The sequence below is a fragment of the Trachurus trachurus genome (assembly GCF_905171665.1).
Source record: "Trachurus trachurus genome assembly, chromosome: 14".
In the NCBI taxonomy this organism is placed as follows: Eukaryota; Metazoa; Chordata; class Actinopteri; order Carangiformes; family Carangidae; genus Trachurus; species Trachurus trachurus.
This window is the reverse complement of record NC_139903.1, coordinates 205,001-232,328: the sequence shown is the minus strand read 5'-3', so window position 1 is coordinate 232,328 and position 27,328 is coordinate 205,001. Positions and strand designations below refer to the sequence as shown.

General features: G+C 47.4%; 1 protein-coding gene across 2 annotated transcripts in view; it reads right to left on the bottom strand.

Annotated features, from left to right (window-relative positions):
- Positions 1–27,328, bottom strand: part of cpeb4b (cytoplasmic polyadenylation element binding protein 4b) — a 197,025-nt gene that overhangs the window by 9,960 nt on the left and 159,737 nt on the right. The window contains exons 2-6 of one of the 2 annotated variants that reach the window (XM_083986430.1): positions 26,019–26,444; positions 22,075–22,968; positions 19,294–19,666; positions 10,510–10,600; positions 3,296–3,346 (exon numbers count right to left, since the gene is read on the bottom strand). In XM_083986430.1, the coding sequence (XP_083842556.1) occupies positions 3,296–3,346; positions 10,510–10,600; positions 19,294–19,666; positions 22,075–22,946 (1,387 nt within the window). In that variant the 5' untranslated portion in view covers positions 22,947–22,968; positions 26,019–26,444. Of the gene's footprint in view, positions 1–3,295; positions 3,347–10,509; positions 10,601–19,293; positions 19,667–22,074; positions 22,969–26,018; positions 26,465–27,328 lie in introns of those variants that run through there. The other variant, XM_083986429.1, reaches the window with a different exon arrangement.

Below are 27,328 nucleotides of genomic sequence, written 5' to 3'. Positions count from 1 at the left end.
AAGTCGGTTTTCAACCCCGTAGTAGCATTCTAGCGAGCGGCTAACTGGTAGCGTTAGCGGCTAACTGGTAGCGTTAGCAGCTAACTGGTAGCGTTAGCCACCGGTGTAGGCACTGTCAGTGCCCGATCCGTACCCGGAACACGATCCGTTCCAGGACGCTTCTGCGCATGCGCACGCACATGCGCACTTCCCCCTTCTTTTAGTTTACGGCGACACCGCGGATATGCATGAATACAGAGACGTTCTATGAGGAAAAACACAAGCACGTCGCAACGAATTCCCCTCTGTTCTATTTCTGATTAAATTAAATGTAATGTGACCGATCAGTTAGTTGTAAAACATTTATTTATTGATGTAAATGTGGTGATTTCTGCACATACAGACAGCAGCAAGTCAGCACTGCTCCTCTGACCAGCTCCTCCTGAAGCTTCACTTTTCATTTACACAAACTAATCAATGAGACCATAAATTAATCTGCTCCTTTCCCCACCGGCGTGACGACGTCTGGGTGACCGGTCAATCTGAATCACCTCAGCCGGCCGGCTGCTGCCTCTGAGATGAGCCGAGCAGCGAGCTAACGTTAGCTCCCGGTGGCTACTCCCAGCTCTGCTCCCAGCTCTGCTCCCAGTAGCTCTGCACTTCTCCCAAAACAGGAGCAAACTTCCAAACAGACGTCAGTTGGATAAACTGACCACAGATCAGGACTCTAAACTGTGACTTTCTCGCATGAAAAAATATTTAAAATTAATAAAGTGACGTTTTAACAACGCTACGGCGGACTTTTAGCTGCTCTACTGCTAGGCTATCAGTTAGCATAGCTTTGAAGCTAATGCCGTAAAACGGCACATGCGCAGAAGCGCTGGAACGGATCGTGTTCCGGGTACGGATCGGGCACTGACAGGCACCAAATGTGGGGGCTCCAGGCTGCCAAAACCGCCCTGACTAATCTGATGTTTGTCAAGTCTACAAAACGAATTACCGAACAAACATTACTATTTCTGTGTGCACGCCTCTGCAACTAGTCATGGTTATCGTAGCCGTTAGCTTCGCTGCTGCTAACAGCTAACAGCAGCAGCTAATCTAACACCAGGACGTCAGCTGTTAAAACCCTCCCGTTGTGGGACACGACATGAAACTACTCCAGTTAGCTCAGTCAGTTGGAACTCAGATATCCGCTGGAAAAAATATTTTTTTCATGGGCCGTTTATTGAGTTATTTAAGACACTGCTAACGGCTAACAGCTAACGGTTAGCCCAGCTAACGTTAATCTAAAATGTAATGAATGGAGTGTCATGGCGACACCCAGCGTCGTTCTCCGTAAAGTGGTGGATAAAACCAGAAGTGGAGGTGATGACCTCATCAGGTGATGACCTCATCAGTGTCTCATTAAGGAGAAGGAGTTGTGTTTGTGTTGGTGTTTAAAAAAGAAAAGAAAAGAATGACTGTCATACATGTAGAGATGCTTTTAAGAAACATTTGTGAAAGTGCTCTCTTAGTTGTTTCCAGAGCTGTGTGTGAACAGCAACCTGGGGAAGCTTTTCTGTTATATTATGAACTTCTAACCGAATCGAACCAAGCAAAAGTCAAATTGGATTTATACCAGAACAACACACACCCTACATACCCTAACTGATAACCATGTAAACCAAAATAAAACCAATATGTAGGCCTGTTTTATTGACTCCAAAAAGCTGTTGGTTCTATTTGGCCTGTTGGACTGAACTCTCTCTCTGTCTCCACCATCTGTCTGAGCCGACGGCTTCAGACCATGTGACTAGAGCCTGGTGGACTCACTGCAGCTCCTCACACCACCAGCACCGTGTGTGTGTGTGTGTGTGTGTGTGTGTGTGTGTGTGTGTGTGTGTGTGTGTGTGTGTGTGTGTGTGTGTGTGTGTGTGTGTGTGTTAAACTGCTGCAGTGTCACAGGAAGCAGCTGATCCTCTGAGGAGCATCACAGCGTCTCACTGTGACCTTCATCATCTGACTCCTCATGAATAAATGATAATATCTCCAGGTTGCTGCACATTGAACCGTCCACTTCCTGTGTCTTTCTGAACACAACTCTATACGCTGCAGTAACACAACCAGGCCTGTGGTGGCGCTGCAGTAACACAACCAGGCCTGTGGTGGCGCTGTAGCTACACAACCAGGCCTGTGGTGGCGCTGCAGTACACAACCAGGCCTGTGGTGGCGCTGCAGTAACACAACCAGGCCTGTGGTGGCGCTGTAGCTACACAACCAGGCCTGTGGTGGCGCTGCAGTACACAACCAGGCCTGTGGTGGTGCTGCAGTAACACAACCAGGCCTGTGGTGGCGCTGTAGCTACACAACCTTACGTAACTGTCTGCGAACCTGTCACTCAACGTAACCACGCCCCCATTTATGAAGCCTAAACAACACTAAACCCCCCACAGTGTTGACGGAGGTGGAAACTATCGCTAGAGACCAAAACAATACAAGGCACCAGGATGTAGATGTGTTTTAAGCTGTAAAGTCTAAAGTCTAGTTTAACATGGAGGTCAATGGAGAACTGCTCTCTTCTGCCCCCAGAGGCCGGGGGGGAACTGCAGCTTTATGAACCCAGAAGTGGTTTTCACTTGAAGAGTTCATTTGCAAAAGCAGATAAGTGCCATTTTGAAAAAAAAATGAGCTGAGGCTTTGTAATTATTCTTTGCATAGTGTTTTCAATAAAACTTTATTTTTTTGAGATATGTTTGTTTTGTTCCATCTCAAAGTCACTCAACTTTGGTTTGACTGATATCACCTTATGGAAATAAAAAATAAAAAATGGAGTTATCTGCTTTTGCAAATTAACTCTTCACTTGTAGAACACACAACCTCCCCTTGTGACACACACATACACCTCTACTGCACCATCTCTACTGTTTCCATCCCATAAAGCAAACAGACTAGATCTGAGCCAGAGGTTTTTAACAGAGCAGGTTTTGCTGCAGCTGGACTGAATCCCAACCTGACCCCCACCTTGCCCTCTTTCATTTCCCTCCTCATCCTCTTCATCCTCTCATCCTCTCATCCTCTCATCCTCCACCCAGCAGCAGCAGAGGAACCAGGTGAGAGGCCGTAGCTGAGGATGAGGGAGGAGGAGGAGGAAGAAGCTTTCATCTGGTTTCTGTCTGTAGCTCCAGTTGCTTCAGGTTAAACAACATTATAGTAACACAACAGTTCAGTCTGGGCACAAACTGCTGCTGCAGCCTTTAATCTGTGATGTTAGTGCACTGAGGAGGCTTCACACATACACACATACACATACACATATCCATATATCCATCCATACCATTGAGGGGCAGAGGGTTGTCTCCTCCTGGATGAGGGAACCCCAGTCGACCTGCAGAGACACAGAGCACAGAGCTTTAAAGGTACAGTATGTAAGAAATCTAAAGCAACTGGCTGTAAAATCCTCCTAATATGTAACAGAGACTCAGGAATAATGTCCATATAACATACTGAACTCACCAACAACAATCAGCCAAGATAATCGCATTACTTTTTTTTTTTGCGGACTGCAAATCATGTTTATGTTTTGAATTTCTATGGTTGGCAATGGTGTCGCCACCCAGCGCTTTCTGTCTGTGGCATTTCAGCCAGTTAGCTTCCACTGACCTGCAGCTACGACTGGAAGATGAAACCAGATCGTGAAAAAAAAGATTGTGTTCTATTATCGGTTATTATGGTCATATTTCCTTGATATCACACGGTAGAAATAAGCAGCTTGTCGCTCTGCTGTTTAATAGGCTACACAGCTTGCTGTTGTGAGCATGTAGCCTAGTTAGTAACCCTAACCCTCAGCACATCACTGAGTACCAGAATAATAATAATAATGGTTTACATTTATATAGCGCTCTACTATTGATACCCGACACCCAAAGCGCTACAGAAACCATCATTCATTCATACAGGAACATTACAGGAAACATGTTGTTGTGAGCCAGTTGAGCCCAAGTCACATTTAACACTGAGCTGCTCACAGGCCTCACACACACACACTCACACACACACACACACACACACACACTCACACACACACACACACACTCACACACACACACACTCAGACACACACACAGAGTACAGCTCCATGTTAGAGCCAACCCGCTCCAGAGTTATGTGGCTGTGCGGCTGCAGAGGGATAATGAGATGAAAGAGCTGAAATAGTGAAACCATTGTTGTGTGGTGGACGAGCCGCGCTGTGATTGGTCCACACTGCAGAGCCTCGGTCACATGGTGCAGCCTGCTGGCCCCTTGTTGTTTTTAGCTCATCATACGGCCTACACCTACTTCACTGGGGAAGGAACAATAACTTATTTAGTAGTAGTATTTTCTATATATCTTTATTCTATTTATTTATTTATTTTTATATATAGTATATGCATATCTTTTGCACTAGAATATTTTAATTCATTCTATTTTATTTTATTTTATTTAAATTCTTAATTCTATTTGTATCCCTCCCTTTAAACTATTTTTGGTACCTTTATGTTCCTGGTGCTGTAAACTGACCTTTACTGCTCTGGGCAATAAAACACTTCTGATTCTGAACACGTTGGATCGTCAGTTTCACCTCCGGATGTTCTCATTTTAAAATAACCTGAGTTGTGTTTCATAGCGAGGTCATTGTGACCATAGATATATACAATATATATATATATATAGATATATACACATAGAAGCTGCCTCTGACGCTGCTGTCCATTGGAACGATACGTCAACGCGGCGGCCATCTTGAACCGGGGGAAGCCGTGTCTACTTCCTGCATTAGGCAGAGGTCTATCAACCATTAACATCACCATAACTCACTGAATATTCAACCAAGTTTCAAGCTGTTTGGTTTATTATAGTAAATGTCAGAAAAGCAGGGTGGTTGTGCGCACATCCAATGCCTATTTTAGGCCAGGTGCCGGACAGTCAGGATAATTGCAAAGAAAAAAGGGAATATCCACACACTGATTTAAGCTCCCATTTATTGGATAGCCTACTTGCTTGCAGCGTCGAAACATTGCAAGCAAGTAGGCTATCCAATAATTGGGAGCTTTAATTCAGTGTGCGGATATTCCCTTTTTATTATAAATGTCAGACAGATATTTATATAAAAAAAATATATAATATATATATATTAAACATACACTTCCATACTCAGACACACACCCACATACACTGAAATGTGTTCTACCGGGTCTGACCGGGTCTGACTGCTGGTCTATGGTCAGAAACCACCGACCCAAGATGGCGGCCATGTTGATGTGCCTGACAACCTGAACAGCATCTACAGCCGCGTTCAGACTGCAGGCAAATGTGATTCAACGCCGTGTGTGACAGGCGATGCCTCGGGACGCGGCGGCTGCTCTCGCTGCAGCACGGTGATCTGCCCGGTGCTGCAGCTGCACGACCCCGCTGGTTTCAACCTCAGCCTGCCTGGTGTGTGTGTGTGTACGTATACGTGTAGAGGAGACTGGTGTGTGTGTGTGTGTGTGTGTATGTATGTGTGTGTGTGTGTGTGTGTGTGTGTGGCCACAGAGACGGGAAACTCCAGCACCCCAGAGCTGGGAGCGCGCCGTCGCCGTCACTCCTGTCGCCGACAACACAGTAGTTTGCATAAAAGAAGGAGGAAATGGATATTTAACTGGAGCTCACAGGACCATACGGGACCTGTAACACCATACACATATATATATATATATACACATATATATATATATATGTGTATGTGTGTGCAACACAGTGACAGCGCCGCAGAGAGTGACGTCACGGACAGTCCAAACCGATCTGAGTGTTTGGAGCTGTTCAGACTGAGATCTGAAACTACCTCCCAGAGGTGGTTTCCATCCGTTTTGCAAAAATCAGATTTCATGTGATTTGGGACTGTTCAGACTAAGAAAGAGTCATCCAGTTCCAATCTGGATGGGCTACAAATCTGATTCTGGCTGGCAGTCTGAACACGGCCTGTGTGTTGTGTCTATATCTACGGTTGTTGACGGCTACAGTCCAGAGTCTCTGGGTTTAAAGCCCTGGACAGACAGAGAGGGAGAGGGAGAGAGAGAGGCCCATCAGCCCATCAGCACGTTGCTGCTGCTGCTGCTGCTGCTGCATTCATGTACATGTACCAACAGTTAACACACATGATGCACAAGCACACAGCGGGGTGTGTGTGTGTGTGTGTGTGTGTGTGTGTGTGTGTGTGTGTGTGTGTGTGTGTGTGTGTGGTGGCTGAACACTAGGATCATTCTGTCAGTCAGGACAAAGCTGGCAGCGTTTCAAAGCCTCTTCTACTGTCGACATTCAGTCTGTTCAACATGTTCAACATGTTGACGTTAACACGCTCTCTCTCTGGTTATTACATTATTACTACATTATTACTGCAATAAAGTACAATCCAATCCAATCCAACTACATTATTACTGCATGTTCACTACATGTGACGGGGGGGTCGGCGCTCAGAGGAAATGTGCTGTAATGATGTTTTTCTTTGTCTTTGCTGTGAGGGGAAAAGGAACAAGTCACTTTGTATCTCTGTCTGACTGCAGATCTGAAAACAAGGAGGAAGCAGCAGAACAACAACAGGACTGAGAGGACGAGCTGTGGTGAAGCAGCAGAGACCCAAGAGCCAATCAGAGAGAGGCAGAGCTACAGGAACACCTGAGGGTCACACACCTGTCCACGTAGCACACCTACACACACAACCCAGCAGCATTAATGGTCCACACAAGTGTGTCCCAGTTGACCTCTGACCTTTAATAGTGCATTCAGTAAATCCTGATAGCAGCTTTAATCTGCTTCACCTGAACCAAACTGACCGTCTATATGGGACAGGCTTTTATTTCATTTAGAACTAATCTGACGAGCAACAGGACCAGACGCACCGGGTTCAGGTCCAAAACATTTAATAAACGGAACATTTAATAACGTTGGCTTTTTGTTTGTTTTGGCAGCGTTGGGGCTGAGAGTTAACCCTGGTGAGTCCGGCTGCATCCGGTCTGAGCTTCAACACCAGCAGGTCGGACCGGGTCGGACCGGGTCTGGTTTAATGTTCAGGTCCGTTGAGAACTGATGCAGGAATGAAGCAGCTTAAGGCCCTTTCACACCGCGGACGTAACCAATAAACGACAAGAAATTGCGAAATATTCGGCGGCGAATATTTCGCATCAAAACCATTCACACCAGCGGCGACACGAATATGCCACAGATGCGGCAATTAAATTTGTGTTGTGTTCAATGACCCATTGGTGTGGATCGATAACCAAAGTCAGTTACAGTTCAGACTCAGACTGATGATTCCTTCTCAGTCTCCACGAATCTAACAATCAGAATAACCACTGATCAATGACATTGATTCAGAAATGAAACGAGTTTATAAAAGAGAAGAGAAGGAATATCTCTCTCCATGACTCCTCCCTCTCTCCTCTCTCCTCTCTCCTCTCTCCTCCATGGAGGTCAAAGAAGAGGAGAATGTCTCTTCTTTGTGTTTTAAAAGCCGTTATGTTATCATCTGCAGCCGAGATCATGAGACTAATGAAAGCCAGAAACTTCAGTTCAGACGAGTGGGAGTGTTTCCATCTGCAGCACCAATCCCCTCTCACACACACAAAGCCCTCAGTGTCCGTCGGCCGCGGCTGCTTCTCAGAATGCATGAGGAAAAGAGGTCATACGTACTGCAGCATGCTCAGCCACAATGAATTGTCTCAGCAGTGAGAAAAGCTTTGTGTCGCTGCCGAGGACGTAGGAAGACGAAGGCGTCAGCTGACTGCAGGGACAGACTGACCTCTCTGCTCATTATCATTATTATCACAACCATAAGAATAAAATAATAATAATCTGATCTGTTTCATCTGCTGGGTTCATTTCACAAAGACAAACTAGACTAGTTCAGCAGCAGTTGATCTGACACCACTGGACCGATATCTCTGTCAACTGGGTGGCGGTTGAACCAATTAGGAAAAATATATACATACACATACGGAAAACGAGCAGCACTCTTTGAAACAGTCAAATTTTCATCAGGCACTGCTAGGGCTGGGTATCGTTTAAAAATTGTCGATACCAGTACCCTTAACATGATACTGATACCAATTGAGTACTTAATTCGATACTTTTTTTTCAACTTCATTAGATACTAATCATGTGAAAAGAAAGCAATCGGTTACATGAATGTCACCACTCCACCCCATTCAAAAGATTTGAGCAAGGGATGAGCAATGAATAGTCCTTCAATAAAATAAAATTTTTAAAAAATCAAATAGTTTATGAGACAATCATCTTGTATGAAAAAATGTAAATGTTTCATTTTCACCGGCGCAGAAAGAGAAACATGGAAAGACTCCACCAGAAAGTTCTGTGTGAAACTGTCAAAAAAAAAAAAAATGAAACTGAGGTGCAGCTCAAACTCTGCAAGGTGCAGATTCTGATTAGAAGCGGCCGGAAAATATTGATGTAGCCTAGTAGTTTACACTGGTAGAGGAGACTTCCTCGTTTAGATGAGCGCTCATTACGTAACGAGAGCTTCATTGAACGGTGCCGCTGTGATCAGAAGCAGTAACGTGAGTCTCACTGTCCGTGATTTCATTTTTAAATGACAGGCAGCTGTTCAGTCGGTGATTAACGATCGATTAGCGGTAGCGCCGCTTCGCTACGAGCGGGGAGAGAGAGGGGAAAAAAGAGAGAGAGAAGGTGTGTGTGGGGGGGGGGGGGGCGGCGGTGGCGGCGGCGGAGGGGTTCAGGTGCCGCTTCTCATTTCAAAAGACGGACAAGAGAGAGAGAGAGACCCACTTCACCGCCGTACAAACTGTTGTTGTTGCACTGGTGGACCAATCACACCGCGCATTGAATCGAAGAACACGTGCAACGATTGGCTGCGAGCAAAACCATAGAAACAGTCATTTTTTTCTTGAACTGGGTACAAAAAGTATCGATTGACAGGCGCAGTTTCGATACGACTCGGTACTGGGTTGTTTCGGTCGGTACCTGAAAAGTATCGAGTACCGATACCCAGCCCTAGGCACTGCAGTAATTCCACTGGTGTCTGTGCATGAGAGATGGCAACACCTTATTCATTTTGTGAGGAACGCACTCCTGATCTGAGGGCATTGGCAACAACAGTCCACACTTTCTTCATGGAAATGACAATACAGTGGAAACCGCTTATAGTGATGACGGATATAGTAGCTTAATCAACCGCTCATATGGATCAAAAGGCATTGGGACGGAATCATTTCTATACAAATGCTGTTTCAATAATTCGTTATAGTAATGAAGAAATCCGCTAGTGTTCATTTTTGGTCATTTTATGGGTGAAAACATGCGCAAAAACAATTTCAAAACTACGTGCAGCCTATCACATGTATTATTGTTTTGCCTCGTGCTGACGGACCACTTGTTTACATAGAGGCTTGTTTATGCCGTTACGTGCAGCAGCTGTCGTCCGTCTGCAGTCTGACTGATTTCACCTGAATGCAGCATGAACAATACGACTGAGTTGGTTGAGATCTACAACCACAACGCTAGATGGAGGAATTCCTACACAATGCACCTTTAACCCTTTCTCTTCCTGCCCTGCTCCTGATTGGTTGGGTCTCCTGCTGTTCTTCTGGTGTCATAGCGACATGAGGCTCATTAAAGCAGATATCAGTGGAATGTTTTTGTTAATATAAGTCCTAAATAGTCCTATTTTCCGTCAGCAATCACTTACATGAAGTATTTCAGCCTAAACACGAGTCTCTCCATCACTCTGCTCTGCTGTAACCCGAGGAGAAAATTTTCCTTGTGGGATACAAGTGTTATCCAATGAGGAGAGAGAACGGCATGAAGGGCTGTGTGTGCAGCCAAGGGATGCGCGTGAATGTGGTGACGTAGCACGAGGACCAATTGATGCCTGACAAGGGCGGGGGCTGCTAACTCATGGTGCGTTCAAGGAAACTCGTACTTTGTGTTTTTCCTTCCTGTGAAGTCATACCAGTTCGATCTGGTACGAGTTCACGGGTCGGAAGTTACGAGTGGCCGTTATAGGGAACTTTCACAGACAACAGGATGGTAAAAACACGAGCTACGGGTTACCTGGAACGCTACCAAGTCGTAGTTGTGACTTGAAGCTGTAACTTACGGTTTCAAAAGCCTGCCTTGAACGCAGCATTAGCCGAAACGGCCGTGAAGCTGATATCTGCTTTAACAGTCATTTTGTCTACATCCTTGTGTTTATTGTATTGTTTTGTGATGGTGGTGGTGAGGGGGTTGTTGTGAGTCGGCCATTCAAACTGTGAATATTCTCATTTGTCCAGGTCGTAGTCGTCTCAAGGAAATTTAAATGGAACGCAACTGGACTTGGTTCTTTGTGTAGGAAGACGTTGTTGTGAGTCGGCCAGAGGAAACCTCCTTAAATCTTCTCCACAGCCCAGCAGCTGCAGGCTTCACTTTATTAACAACTGTGTCATTATTTGGTACCAAAGAGAAAGAAGGAGGTCAACAACACGCACACACACAGACACACACAGACAGGCTGCTCACCTTTCAGCGTGTCCTGCTCGGCCCTCATGATGTCGATCAGCGAGCTCTCCAGAGTGTTCATGTTGAAGCTGTCGAACGACCGCGTGCGTTCCTGAAAACACACAAGACACAACGGGTTCATTTAAACTCTTTGTTTTATATTTCATCTTCTTTACATCTGTTAACAACCGTCACCTCCTTGTTTTATATTTCATCTTCTGGACTTCATTCCTCTATGAACATCTCTCTCTGTGTCAGAGAAGGAGCTGCCTCACGTTATCACACTCATTATTCTAGATGTACAGGCTTCATGCAGCTCCACTACCATTATTCCCCGTCTCACATTAATGAATCCAGGTGTGTGTGACTCTGACCTCAGTAATGGTCGATAGGGATGGGCATTTCGAATCATTTTCTAACCGAGTAATAAAGTATCCTAACCTTGTCGTAACCGGGTAACCGAATACTGTAATAAAAAACAAAATGACGTCATGTCTGATGGACAGAGCGCAGCCGGTGCATAAAGCTCTCTGTCCGTCAGACAGTCACATCACTGACACACAGCGTCGTCAGACTAAATATCAGCTGGATAATAAGAGTAGAGATGGAGTTTAAGATGCTCATACGGGGCAGATGAGCATCTTTATGCCGCTGCTGCCTCCGAGGAGAAAACTCTTCTTTCTTTTTTTTAAAATCGTTAGCGGTGCTTATTTATTAGTCCACTACATGTTGGTGCCTTCGCTCCTCTCTGCCTCGCATCGTCTCAGGAAATAACTGGGAAGGTTTCAGAGTGTTTGTAAACTGAAAGCAGCAGATTTTCTAACAGACTTGATGACACCTGTCGTCTCCGAGGGAACCACCACAGATTATTGTAAAAGGTTTGAAAGTCCGAGGCTCGATCCAAAAACACTTTTACAGCAGAAAATCACGTTGCTTGATCTGAAACTGTTTCACTACAAAAAGCTGAACCACGGCATGATGATGTAGTTTGATCCGACACTAGACTGAACTCTAACGTGATGATTTTTTAATCCTAGGTTAACCGGATAATAAATTCATAACCGGATAGCAGATTACCTACTCGGGTAACCGTGCACATCCCTAGTGGTCACACACACCTGGATTCATCAGATTCATCAGTTTGTCCAGTCATGTGAGACAGGAAGTAAAGCAGCTGGTTTCAGTTCAGGAAGTAGTGGAGCTGCATGAAGCCTGTTTCAGAGTTTGGTGTAATGAGAGAATATCACGGCCTGTCGTCATGTACTGCTTAAATATAGAAGTACACAGCAGTACAGTACAGTAGTAGTATACAGTAGTACACAGACACACACACACAGACACACACAGACAGACACAGACACACACACACACACACACAGACACACACAGCCAGCTCGGTGCTGATAAGGTGTGTATCTGGACTCCACCCAGAGTCATGAAGCTTCTGACAAACTGATATCTGCTCCACTTCACTTTCCTCCTTCTACATCAACACACACACCCTAACACACACACACACACACACACACACACACACACCCTAACGCACAAACCACTGCCCCCCCACCCCACCGTACTGCCCCCAACACAGAAGCAGATGTGACGATCCGACCGGTCTGTAACGCTGTGTTCACCTGTAACCAGGTCGGCTCATATCGAACCAAACGTCTCATAATTCAAATTAAAGTGGATCAACAGAAATGCTTTTTCATTTTCAAAATATATCTGCAAATAAAATGAATAATCAATAATCCAAACTGCATTTTCATTTTCTTCTTCACGACTGCTCATTCTGTGACTGAATTAAAATAATAAAGAAAAGGACGTTTAAGATTTAATTAAACGGTCTAAACGGTCACTTTCTCGCAACCCTAACCCCTCGTGTTGCTTCAGGAGTCGACTCCGTGACGACGGAGGAGGAAGAGGAGGAGGAGGAAGAGGAGGAGGATGCAGAGAGCTGCTGCTGCTGCTGCTGTTGCTAAGCACCAGGCTGCACACGGTGATTCATCATCAGCTTCATCAATCCTGCTGACCAGCAAACAGCTGACCTCCACACACACACACACACACACACACACACACACACACACACACACACACACACACACACACACACACACACACACACACACACACACACACAGTAACCAGCAGCCTTGGTGTGTGTGTTCTTCAGGCCGTAGATGAACCAACATGAGACGTGTCACCACAGATCAACCATCAGAGTTTCTCCTCTTCTTCCTCCTCTTCTTCTTCCTTTTTGTTGTTGTTGTATCATAAATAAATGTCTGACATTTATAATAAACCAAACAGCTTGAAACTTGGTTGAATATTCAGTGAGTTGTGGTGATGTTAATGGTTGATACACCTCTGATGCAGGAAGTAGACACGGCTTCCCCCTGACCAAGATGGCCGCCGCGTTGACGTATTCCACTCAATAGAGCTGCCTGGGAACATCTAGTCAGTATATATATTATATAAATATATATATATATCTATGAGACCAACTCTCCGCGCTCTGCACAGGAGGCGGAGCTTCAGACGGCAGAGTGAAGGCTGCTATCGACCTTTTCTCCACCGTGTGACATCGAGGATATAATTATGACCATAGTGATTATTGAAATCCATCAGAATGTTATCGTGATGGTTTAATCTCCCAGCTCTAAGTAGATCTTTCATCTACCTGCACATGTGTTTGTAATGATATATTTTAACAGGGTGAAACGAGGCGACTCAGAGACTCTGGACTCTGTCATCACAGGAGTCAGGCCGATGTGTGAAATGTCCCTTTAATTCCTGATCCTCCTCACACACATAAAACCTCCTAAACTGAAACTAGAGTGAAGAACAGAACGGCTGAAACAACCGACCAGACGCTCCACTCCGACGGGAGCAACGGCTGCTGCAGCGGATCAACGCTACAACAGGAAGTAGAGTAATAGAGTAAAATACATTAATACATACGAGTATTAAAGGATATTACAACGTATACGAGCCAGTCAGAGCTGCAGCTGTTCACTCTGGTTTCTGAGAGGAAGAGAGGAAGCCCAGAGCAAAGGAGGGAAGGAGGAAGGTGTCAGATGAAAGAGAGGAGGTGATGGAGAGAGAGAGAGGAGGAGGAGGAGGAGGAGGAGGAGGAGGAGGAAGAGGAGGAGGAGGAGGAGGAGGAGGAGGAAGAAGAGGAGGAGGAGGAGGAGGAGGAGGAGGAGGAGGAGGAGCAGTGAGCTAAGACAAAGTAAGAGAAGAAAAGAGGGAAGGAAGAGGAAACAGGTCGAAGCTTCTGATGATGTAGAGATTCAGTTTCCTCCTGGTCAGAGAGTTTCAAAGGCCTGAGACGACGTTAAATACTTAAATACCCCGACTGGAGGAAACTGCCCCGGACCCAGAGGAGGAGGAGGAGGAGGAGGAGGAGGAGGAGGAGGAGGAGGAGGAGGAGGAGGAGGAGGAGGAGGAGGAGGAGTCAGGGTGTAACAAGACTGAAGTGAATCCTAAATACAATCTGACTCTTTAAAGCAGCTTTCCCACTAATCCGACAGAATCATTTACTGGACATCACAGAAACAACCGTTTCAGAACAAGGTTCCTTCAGCAGGTTTAAAACCTACAAGACAAGAAATGACCACTATTGACCTCTGGCTAAGCCACGCCCCCAAACACGATGAGCCAATCACAGTGCTCATAGCTAGCCCATACACTGGGACATTCTCTGCTTCCACGTCCATTGAAATGCATTGCAGTTAGTCACTTTTCATTGGTTTTTATATGTTTTTTCTTGACATTTTAAGTTTAAAATGGTCAAACGGTGTTCATGGGGTACATGCAACTCTGACACTAGGTATCCTGAGAGGCCACGGGGGGGATTTTTTTAACCTTTTCCCAAACCACATCTCAACCGAGAGAAGTGTCTGCTCTGGATAAAGTTATGCAGTAGACCACAACACCAACTAAACCTGGATAAACTTAACAAGGATGTCTACATCTGTTCTAAGTTAAGTCAACAACATATTGTCAGAGATGTTTAGATGTTAGCCAGTATCACAACTAAGCATAAAGTCCGCTAGCTTAATGCTAACGTATAATATAAAACTCCATAGACAGGCTAACAGGAATTAGCCCGTCGCTAACCGACAGCCATAGCAGTAAAGTTAAGTGAAGTTTTGGTGACTTCAGATGATATTTAATCTTTCTGTCTCCTGTGAAATGTCTCCTAGTGACAGCTGTTGCCATAGCAACTGTCACCCAATGTTGACTGTTTGTCCGAGTGAGTGGAGGGGTCAAGTCCCGCCCTCCACGGTTACTGATGCTAGGTTGGACAAACAATGGTCACAGAAGGGTTAACTCCCATTGGAAACTGTTGAAAATGAGGCAGATTTAAATTGCTTTTAAGGAAAATTTGAATTAACTTGTTAGACATCATAAAAATGGTGTCGTGATAGAAGACAGACGTGGCTAAAGAGCAACTGAACGGCGTTACACGACGAGAAAAATCATTGTTTTGGTCACTCGTTAGCTAGTAGCTAACGACGCTAGCTAACGTTAGCTATTAGCTAACGTTTAATCACAACCCAATGTTGGCCACTATGTAATAGATTACAGTTCCCATGTAAATTAGCAGATCAGCATAGATGTTATAGATGTTAACCTACTGACTGCATGTGAACGTAGCCAGTGTGTTAGTGTGAGTTGAGCCTCAGCTCTAATGTATTATGGGATGTATCAGCAGACTGAGTCAACATGAGGCCGAGCAGAGCCACAGCTGAGGATCAACCAGAGGAGCTGAGAGTTTTATCCCTGTTTCCACCGTGATGAAGCAGCTAAATATTAATGTGGATGAGGCTGTAATGATTTGCATGAGCTTCACCCCGTGACTCCAACAACAACAACAGTCGGTCTGTTCATCCTGAGACTTTCATCCTGCAGACACATCAACACGTCAACACACTGCTTCCTGTTTCATCCTGCAGACAAGGTCTCTTGCTTCTTTTGAACAGAAAGAAGAAGACGACATGAACGTCATCTCTCTGCTGTCTGGAGGAGTTGGACAGGACTGTGTCAAAGCTTCACACCGATTACAGACGTGAAATAAACACGTTCAGGTGTCAGAGTCTCTTTCCTCTACAGACTTGTTGTCTCTATCTGATTCTGTTCAAGTGACCCATGTCTGATATCTGCATTCACCTGCTCTGCTTGTGCTGAACCACCTGCATGTCGACGTGGTCGGCTGCCGAAGCAGAGGAGGAAGTTCAGCTGCAGGTCAACAACACACTGTCATCAATCTGCTCCATCGACGCATCGTTGATGACGTACGAGTCTCATCTGATCAGTTCAGACTGCAGACGTATCCGCTCATATCTGGTCTGTGTCTGAGTTATTTCCACATATAACGGCATCTGGAGTATATACAGTGTAGATACTGACAGGGGTATTCAATTAAAATTAATTGAGTTCCAGTTACTAAACTTTCATCCAAGTGAAAGGTCCGAACCGCATAAAGTCCAAATGGTATATACAAGCTATAGCCTACCCCTATGTCAAATAAATAAAATCAACAAAGTGCATTTTCATATCTATGGTCAATTTTCAACACAGGAAACATTTAACATAGTGCACTTGTATAGTAAACAACTAGCTTTTTTTTTTTTTTTTTTTTGAGGCCAAGGTGTCAAAAGCATCTTGATAGCTGCACTGTCATTGCTTTGTCCCCCTCCATTAAATATGGAGGAAGGCTGAAAATCACAGGATATGTCTGTTCTGTTCTGGTGATACAAGTCAGTAGTCCTGAAATAGGTGTTTCTCTTCTATAACACACATTCTACATCTCGGAGGCGACGTCTTCCTGCTCCTTCCAAACGGGGCAGAGCTCCGCGTGAAAAAGTTTACAGACCGAGGGAGAACCGGGGGTCTGACACAACACCGGCGGAGAAGCAGGAAACAAACACGTCGCACTGCTACGGCGTCGCTCTCGCTTGTGAGCGCACATTAAAGTAATGGGCTTGTGCGCGCAACAAGAGACCCATCTGAACGGCCCCCACGCATGCACACACACACACACGCTTAACCAAGGCGGCGGCGGCCATTTGGTGATGCCTTTACTATATAGTTTACATGTTCATTTCACAGATCTGATCTGAGCCACTCCAGAGGAACCAATCAGAGCTGAGCCATGTGAACCTTGTGGCGTAAAGACGGAGACGAAGAGTCTTCATCGAGCTACGACGCAGAACGACAACGCTGATCTGAACGAAGAACCAAAGAGTTGAGACGTTTCCTCTGTGCACAAACAAACAGGCGATACGCACCGCCTGCTGCCGCTACGGCTTCGCTTTGGTTGTGAGCGCTCACGATTACCTGTTTTCACAATTAATCGCAGTATTAAACGCCACAATTAATTGATCGTAAAGGTTCCTAAACACCGTTACTTTCTGAAGAGGATTATGTCGGAACCATATCGGCAGATGTGGCACCAAAGTGAAGGAAGATGCACAGATACTGGTCCATTTGTCTAAAGTCACACTGAATTGGTAGGAATGTAAAATTTGGTAGAGATGACAACTAATGACTTAGATATTTCAAACACTTCCCCCAGTGGATTAATAACTGGTCCTATATTAAGAGATTAGTGATGTAATTATATTTTGACTGTATTTGATTTTACACATTCATAGTGTTGTGAAATGTATTGATGCATAATAATCGTGATAATCGTAATACCGTGATTATTTCTCTGACAATAAACGTACCAAGAAAATCTATAATCGTCACATCCCTAGTGAGTGTGCATGACGCTCGTCTACACGTTACATCTGAACGGCCTCGTGCTCACACACGCGCTTCAACCACGGCGGCAGAAAACCTCCTGGATGAACGGTGCAGGTTGGTGACCAATGGAGTTTTCATATTCATATGATTCATGAATCCTCTGGCGAGCGACTGGCAGCGAGCCGAGCGCTACGGCGGCTCACCGGCAGCGTGTTGGAGACGCTGCGTTCAACGAGTCAAGGTCGTTTTCACCGCTGACAGCATCAGGTTTCATCCATCCATCCCTGACTGTTTTTTATTGAGCACTGTAGCACTTTATCACACTGTACTACGTATATTTTGGTTTCGTTGTGTTCTCAACCCATCCTAGCATAACTCCATCAAGAAACCCTGTCCTGGTCTTGCATTGTTGCATCTTCATCCATCTTATCCATCCATAAACAGTCTTTTTTTGTTTTTTCTTTTGTCATAATAGCGTCATTTTTTTTGTCTGTTGGTTTCTGTTGGATACATGTGTGTTTTTCCTGTTTCATGAATTCTGTTGTTATGTCCTTGTGTTTATTTTAAAGTCTTTTACCACCTTGCCAGGAGGACTACAGTCTGAAACTAGCCGTTGGCTAACACTGGCACCTTTACATTTTATTATGTCCATTAATGTGCATTGTCCTACTTAAATAAATAAAAATAAAATAAAAGAAGAGACGCGTCCTGTGTGACGACATAGAAACCTGAGCAGGTGAAGCATCGAGACGCAGCCGAGACACAATCAAATCAAACTGAATTTTTAAGTCGTCGTGACGCACGCCACTCGTCACATGACGCCATTTCATTCCTGCTTCATCCTGATTGGTCGTGTCCATGTGATGCAGCAGATGGAGGCCGGGCTGGGCCCCTGTAACCATGACAACCACCCCACCCCCCCACACACACACACCCAACATGAACGCTGAGCTGGATCAATACCAGGAATCAATCAGTCGATCACCTCCTCAGTCGTATCAGTGAACCAGCAGAGTCAATCTGATCAATCACCTCATCAAAGACATCCCATAATGATTCTCTCTCTCTCTCTCTCCATAGCAGTGTGTGTCCTTCTCGACCCCCCCCCCCCCCCCCCCCAGCTCTGCAGTGACAGAGACTCATTAGTCATCATCACACACTCAGCATCATGTGAGCCTCTGCGCACACACACACACACACACACACACACACACACACACACACACACACACACACACACACACACACACACACACACACACAAACACACACACACACACCTTCCCCTCCCCCCTCCTCTAAAAATAGCTCCTATACCACACGCTGTAATAAAATTAACAGCTGACACATTAATGTTTAGTCAGTCAGGCGGCACACGGAGATATACACATGCAGCTTTAACACACACACACACACACACACACATTTATACACACACTTATACACAAACACACACACACACACGGTGTGTTTCCATCTTCCCTAGAAATGTGAATAACCTAAAGCTGGTACTGGAAACGCTACATGTAGAGAAACCTCTCAGACATCACTAAAGCATTGTTACGCTCTCATGAGGAGGGTTTTTATTCAGACGTATCCATTTAAAAGTGAATCAATGTGAAAGTGTTATGGAAATAAAAATGTCTAAAAGTGTATTGAGATAAAAGTGTACAAATGACTTCAGTGCCCCGGTTTTGATGGGTATCCCGATTTTGATGAATTTCGGGATATGGTGTTTACATGAACTTAGAGAAACCTGGTTATTCAGTTTCCACCCGTAAATGTGGTGACTAGATCAGCTTTTGCTTCTCCCGCTTTCCCTTTCGGCCATGTGTATTGTATTACTTGAACTAAGATGAAGTGTGATGATGATGATTTAAATTGACATGCCCGAAATAAACAAATTGATTGATTGATAATATAAAAGTGTGTCGATATAGAAATGTATTGACTGATCGATGAATAGCTGCAGCTCTAGTCAACGGTACTTTCTCTAACTTTCAGAGACTCTTTTCTTCAGTGAAGCGGTGAGACGGAGACACTGACCTGGAAGGGGAAGATGTTGTCGCTGCGCCCGCCGCCGTCGTCCATCCAGGCCTTGGCGGCGCTGAAGGGGGCGGGGCCGTTCCTCTGGTACTTCTGCGCCGCCACGTGGTTGTTGGGGAAGGTTTTCTTCAGCGGGGAGATGGAGTTGATGGGCGTCATCCCCCCGTTCAGCCCCCGTCGGTAATCTCTGCCCTGAGAGCCGCCCCATCCTCCGCCGCCACCGCCGCTGCTGTAGCCGCCGCCGCCGCCGCCACCGGGGCTCCAGGAGGAGGAGGAGGGGGAGGGGGAGGGGCTCTGGTAGCCGCCCCACGGCGACGGCGGCTTGTTGAGGCTGTTGGACAGGTGAGGCAGCTGGCCGAACGCCGCCGCGCTCCTGTGGTGGACAGGAAAACGGGAAAAAAGGTGAGAAGGATACGACACCTCTAGGGGAGAAAATTTTGAGGTAACACTTTACTTGAATAGGTATTCATAAGATTGACATAAAACTGTCATAACCATGACATAACAGCTAGGGGTAATATATCGCGATATTTTGTACGCGATACAATATCGATATTCAAATTCTGAATATCGATATATCAAACCAGCACGTAATTTGAATGAGATCAATAGTAATGAACGAGAGTTTAGCTATATATCATATTTTTCACGCCCTATCACCGTTTAGACAAATCTGAAATGATTGAAGAAACATTACTATTTCTGTGTGTGTGTTTTGTGTTGCTATGTGTTGTATTTATTCAGTTTGGGGGAATCACAGTGTCTAGACTGGTTGGGCAAACTCCCATGCACCCTCGAGCACCCTGCGGAGGGTGTAGAGCTGGTCCAGCGTTCCACGGCCAGGACGAAAACCGCATTGTTCCTCCTGAATCCGAGGTTCGACTATCGGCTGAATTCTCCTCTCCAGCACCCTGGAATAGACTTTCCCCGGGAGGCTGAGGAGTGTGATCCCCCGGTAGTTGGGACACACCCTCCGGTCCCCCTTTTTGAAGAGAGGGACCACCACCCCGGTCTGCCAGTCCAGAGGCACTGTCCCCGACCGCCACACGATGCTGCAGAGGCGTGTCAGCCAACGACAGCCCCACAACATCCAGAGACTTGAGGTACTCAGGGCGGATCTCATCCACCCCCGGTGCCTTGCCACTGAGGAGCTTCCGGACTACCTCAGTGACTTCAGCTTGGGTGATGAATGAATCAACCTCTGAGTCCTCAGCCTCTGCTTCCTGGACGGAAGGCGTGTCAGTGGGATTGAGGAGATCCTCGAAGTATTCCTTCCACCGCCCGACGATATCCCCAGTCGAGGTCAACAGCTCCCCTCCTCCACTGTAAACAGTGTTGGCGGAGCACTGCTTCCCCCTCCTGAGGCGTCGGATGGTTTGCCAGAATTTCCTCGAGGCCGACCGGTAGTCCTCCTCCATGGCCTCCCCGAACTTTTCCCAGACCCGAGTTTTTGCTTCCGTGACCGCCCAGGCTGCTGTCCACTTGGCCTGCCGGTAACCGTCAGCTGCCTCGGGGGTCCTCTGAGCTAGCCAGCCTCGGGTAGGACTCCTTCTTCAGCTTGACGGCATCCCTAACTTCCGGTGTCCACCACCGGGTTCGGGGATTGCCACCGCGACAGGCACCCGAGACCTTACGTGGAGACCTTAAGTGGAGAACATGGTCCATTCAGACTCAATGTCTCCAGCCTCCCTCGGAATCCGGTCAAAGCTCTCCCGGAGGTGGGAGTTGAAGACCTCCCTGACAGGGGATTCTGCCAGACGTTCCCAGCAGACCCTCACGATACGCTTGGGTCTTCCAGGTCTGACCAGCTTCCTCCCCTGCCAGCGGATCCAACTCATCACCAGGTGGTGATCAGTTGACAGCTCAGCCCCTCTCTTCACCCGAGTGTCCAAGACATACGGCCGGAGGTCAGATGACACGACTACAGAGTCGATCATTGACCTCCGGCCTAGGGTGTCCTGGTGCCACGTGCACTGATGGACACCCTTACACCCCCAGCAAGGTGACATGTCCCTAAAGCCATAGTCGTTGTCCGGGGATTGGGTCACCGGGGCCCCCGCACACGGCACCGGCCCCTCATGGTCCTTCCTGCGGGTGGCGGGCCTACTGGAAGGCCGGCCCACATCGCTCGTTCGGGCTGCGCCCGGCTGGGTCCCGTGGGCCAAGACCCGGCCACCAGGCGCTCGCCTGCAGCCCCGACCCCAGGCCTGGCTCCAGGGTGGGGCCCCGGTAACGCCAGTCCGGGCGACGTACACTTCCTTGATGGTTCTTCTTCATAGGGGCTTAGAACCACTCTTAGTCTGACCCGTCACCTAGGACCTGTTTGCCTTGGGAGACCCTACCAGGGGCATTAAGCCGCGGACAACATAGCTCCTAGGATCATTCAGGTGCTCAAACCCCTCCACCACGGTAAGGTGGCGGTTCAAGGAGCCCGGCTAATCTATGATAACCATGATTACAAAAATGTGCACACATAAATAGTAATGTTTGTCCAATCATTGGTTTTATAGACTTAACAAACATCAGATTAGTCTAAACGGCGATATAGTAACATGAAAAATTAGATAGCGAAACTCTCGTCCGTCACTATTGTTCTCATGCTGGTTTTCTACCCGGAAGTAGTTGTAAACAACAAGGAGATTCATCCTATATCAACTTGTTTTCTTTGCATTATTTGAGGTCTGAAAACACTGCATCTTTTTTTGTTATTTTGACCAGTTGTAACTTTTGGGAGAAATTGTTGTCAGTAGTTTATAGAATGAAAGTGAGTGATGTTCCTGCCTGCTGTGGGGGAACGGTGGCGGCGGCGGATGTGGCGAGGCCGGGGAGCGGCGGTGCTGCTGGTGTCCGTGGGCGTGCTGGAAGTGTGGGTGTGGCGGCGGCGGGGCCGCGTGGTGCTGGGACAGCGCCGCCGCCGCCGCGGCTGCAGCCGCCGCCGGGCCGATCTGCGGGGAGAAGTTCCCTCCGAAGCCGGGGCCGACGTGGTGCGAGAAGTTCTGGAACAGCAGCGGCCCGTTGTTGCTCGCCGCCGCAGCCGCCGCCGCCGCCGCGTTGAAGAAGCTCACGTCCTCGTTGATGATGGTCGACGGCGCCGGCGGGATGGCGGCCGACCAGCTGTTGAAGCCGCTGAGCGAGGACGAGGCGGCGGCGGACTGCACCGCGCCGCTCGGCTCCTGGTAGTCGAAGCCGCTCAGAACCGGAGACTCCAGACGCAGCTGCTTCTCCTTCCCGTTGATTCCCTCCGCCGCGCCGCCGTCGGCCTTCCCGTCGTCCGACCGCGCCTTCTCCAGCTCTGACATCATCACGCCGTCCTGGTGACTGGCGGGCGACAGCTGCTGCTTCTCCGGCGCCTCCTGCAGCTCCGGCGGCGGCAGCGGTGCTTTGGGCTTGTCCCCCAGCATCTCGTCCTGCAACACGCTGCTGCTGCCGCTGCTGTGGGCGACGGTGGCGGCGGCGGGGGGGAAGAGCCAGGCCGAGCCGCCGCCCGTGGAGCCGTTGCCTGCAGCCGTGGAGCCGGTTATGAAGGCGGCGGCGCTCGGAGAAACATTCTGGTGGTGGTGAGGAGGCTGCAGGTGGGGGTGGAGCCGGACCGGGAACGCTGATTTGTTACCAGAGTTGTTCTGAACCAGGACCCCGAAGCCGTAATCCCCCATTTGGTTTAGAGATGGTTTAGTCCTAAAGACACAGAGAGAGAGATGGTTTAGTCCTAAAGACACAGAGAGAGATGGTTTAGTCCTAAAGACAAAGAGAGAGATGGTTTAGTCCTGAGGACAGAGAGATGGTTTAGTCCTGAGGACAGAGAGAGATGGTTTAGTCCTAAAGACACAGAGAGAGAGATGGTTTAGTCCTGAGGACAGAGAGATGGTTTAGTCCTGAGGACAGAGAGAGATGGTTTAGTCCTGAGGACACAGAGATGGTTTAGTCCTGAGGACAGAGAGATGGTTTAGTCCTGAGGACAGAGAGTGATGGTTTAGTCCTGAGGACACAGAGATGGTTTAGTCCTGAGGACACAGAGATGGTTTAGTCCTGAGGACACAGAGAGATGGTTTAGTCCTGAGGACACAGAGAGATGGTTTAGTCCTGAGGACAGAGAGAGATGGTTTAGTCCTGAGGACAGAGAGATGGTTTAGTCCTGAGGACAGAGAGATGGTTTAGTCCTAAAGACAAAGAGAGAGATGGTTTAGTCCTGAGGACACAGAGATGGTTTAGTCCTGAGGACAGAGAGAGATGGTTTAGTCCTAAAGACACACAGAGAGAGATGGTTTAGTCCTGAGGACAGAGAGATGGTTTAGTCCTAAAGACAAAGAGAGAGATGGTTTAGTCCTGAGGACAGAGAGATGGTTTAGTCCTGAGGACAGAGAGAGATGGTTTAGTCCTAAAGACAAAGAGAGAGATGGTTTAGTCCTGAGGACAGAGAGATGGTTAAGTCCTGAGGACAGAGAGAGATGGTTTAGTCCTAAAGACACACAGAGAGAGATGGTTTAGTCCTGAGGACACAGAGATGGTTTAGTCCTGAGGACACAGAGATGGTTTAGTCCTGAGGACACAGAGATGGTTTAGTCCTGAGGACACAGAGAGATGGTTTAGTCCTGAGGACACAGAGAGATGGTTTAGTCCTGAGGACACAGAGAGATGGTTTAGTCCTGAGGACAGAGAGATGGTTTAGTCCTGAGGACAGAGAGAGATGGTTTAGTCCTGAGGACAGAGAGATGGTTTAGTCCTGAGGACAGAGAGATGGTTTAGTCCTGAGGACACAGAGATGGTTTAGTCCTGAGGACAGAGAGATGGTTTAGTCCTGAGGACAGAGAGATGGTTTAGTCCTGAGGACAGAGAGATGGTTTAGTCCTGAGGACACAGAGAGATGGTTTATTCCTGAGGACAGAGAGATGGTTTAGTCCTGAGGACAGAGAGATGGTTTAGTCCTGAGGACACAGAGAGAGATGGTTTAGTCCTGAGGACAGAGAGAGATGGTTTAGTCCTGAGGACAGAGAGAGAGATGGTTTAGTCCTGAGGACAGAGAGAGATGGTTTAGTCCTGAGGACAGAGAGAGATGGTTTAGTCCTGAGGACAGAGAGAGATGGTTTAGTCCTGAGGACAGAGAGAGATGGTTTAGTCCTGAGGACAGAGAGAGATGGTTTAGTCCTGAGGACAGAGAGATGGTTTAGTCCTGAGGACACAGAGAGAGATGGTTTAGTCCTGAGGACAGAGAGATGGTTTAGTCCTGAGGACAGAGAGATGGTTTAGTCCTGAGGACACAGAGAGAGATGGTTTAGTCCTGAGGACAGAGAGATGGTTTAGTCCTGAGGACAGAGAGAGATGGTTTAGTCCTGAGGACAGAGAGATGGTTTAGTCCTGAGGACACAGAGATGGTTTAGTCCTGAGGACAGAGAGATGGTTTAGTCCTGAGGACACAGAGAGAGATGGTTTAGTCCTGAGGACACAGAGATGGTTTAGTCCTGAGGACACAGAGATGGTTTAGTCCTGAGGACACAGAGATGGTTTAGTCCTGGGGACAGAGAGAGATGGTTTAGTCCTGAGGACACAGAGATGGTTTAGTCCTGAGGACAGAGATAGATGGTTTAGTCCTGAGGACACAGAGAGATGGTTTAGTCCTGAGGACAGAGATAGATGGTTTAGTCCTGAGGACAGAGAGATGGTTTAGTCCTGAGGACAGAGAGATGGTTTAGTCCTGAGGACACAGAGAGAGATGGTTTAGTCCTGAGGACACAGAGATGGTTTAGTCCTGAGGACACAGAGATGGTTTAGTCCAGAGGACACAGAGAGATGGTTTAGTCCTGAGGACAGAGAGATGGTTTAGTCCTGAGGACAGAGAGAGATGGTTTAGTCCAGAGGACACAGAGAGATGGTTTAGTCCTGAGGACACAGAGATGGTTTAGTCCAGTCACTGTAACATCATCCATCGTGTCCATGTAACCATAGCGCAGCAGCTGTGAGGACAGTAGTTAGAGACACTGACACATCAGGTGATGGACAGACTCGTGTCTGTGCTGCACTAACACACACACACTCTCACACAGACTCACCGTGAACTACACACACACACACACTCAAAGACAAACAGTTAACATTACAGCTAGTGCTAATTATAGCTAACCCCGTGACGTAGCAGCTTGTCTGCAGCTGAGCTCACACACACACACACACACACACACACACACACACACACACACACACACACAGTCACCGACCTGTCTGTTGATCAGTTGTAATCGATGAACCGTTGAAACGTCACACTCACACTGACCTTGATTGACAGCTGTCACTCAACAACATCGATCTGCTCTGGTCGGACTCACACTAACACACACAAATAGCTACACACACACACACACACACACACACACACACCAAATACACACAAAGTAGAGACGGTTTTCTGACACACACCAGCTGACACACAATAATCTACGCGTCTGTTGATCAGTTTGATCGATGAACGGCTTTGATTGACAGCTGTCACTCAGCATCGATCTGCTCTGATCGGACTCTCACACACACACAGACACACACACACACACACACATAGCCACACACACACACAGAGAGAGAGACACACACAGCTAGCCTGTTAGCCAGCTAGCCGCATAGATATATATACGTAGGCCTATATATATCTATGAGCTAGCCGTCCTAGCGGCTAGCCGTTAGCTGCTAACTAGCCTAGCCTAGCCGCTTAGCTAGCCGGGAGGACTCGGTCATTTCACCTTCTGGTCCTCGGACTCGGACTGGTCTCGGAGCTGGACCCGGTTCGGTCGGTGCTGCAGTCGGCGCGGCTTCTGGCTCGGTGTCTGGCCTGGCTCGGTTCGGCTCGGTTCGGCTCGGCTCGGTTCGGCTAACCTCCTACTGCTGCTGCTGCTGTTGAAGCTGCTGCTGCTCAATGACACCGCTCCCCCCGCGGCTCCTCCGGCTGCTCCGCGGCGTCGACCAACCGAGCGGCTCAGTCCGGTAACGTGTCAGTCCGGTAACGTAACGTCGTGTCAGTCCGGTAACTGTAACGTGTCAGTCCGGTAACGTAACGTAACGTCGTGTCAGTCCGGTAACGGTAACGGTTCTGGTTCTGGTCGTGTCACAGGCTCATGGTCCGGAGGGATTTTATTATTTTCTCTGTAGAGCCGAGTCTCCTTCTTCTCCTTCTTCTATCTCTCCTTCCTTCTCTCTCTCTCTCTCTCCTTCTCTCTCTCCACTGATCAGCCGACAGTCACTTCCGCCTCTAGCCCCGCCCCCCTCCGCCCGTAGAGCCACACCTCGCTCTGTGATTGGACAACGCAGCGCAGCGCCGGCGACGTCAGTCTGCCATTTAACGGCCGCGGACCAATCACAGAGCAGAGCAGAGGCCGGTCTATCCATAGACATATATACATGTATGTCTATCTGGTCTATCTATGTAAATATGTTTACATAGATAATATGTTTGAATGGCTATGTGTGAGACTAAGATCAACCTGCAAAAAAGGGATATTATTTTTTATTAAAAAAAAAAAAAAGATATGGACCAAAGTCATGTATTTTTGTTAAACCTTATTACATGATAGTAGATTCTATATTCATAAATGCAAATGTTCAATAATTCAATGTTATTTGTTTGTTATTGATGATGACTTTAAATAAAGATTGAAGTAAAAAAAAAAAAGAGCAGAGGCCGGTCGGAGCGGACGTCAGAGGACCAATCACAGAGCAGCAGAGGCCGGTCGGAGCTGACGTCACAGGACCAATCACAGAGCAGAGGCCGGTCGGGCTCGAGCCCGTCCGTCCGCTCACGAGCTCACGACGCAGGAGGCAGCAGGTCGTGAGGAAGATCATCACCTCTCATCCTCCTCTCTTTCCCATCCTCATCCTCCTCTCCTCTCCTCTTTTTTCCTCTCCTCATCCTCCTCTCCTCTCTTTCCCATCCTCATCCTTCTCTCCTCTCCTCCTCATCCTCCTTTCCTCTCCTCTCCTCTCTTTCCCATCCTCCTCCTCCTCATCCTCCTCTCCTCTCTTTCCCATCCTCATCCTCCTCTCCGCTCCTCTTTTT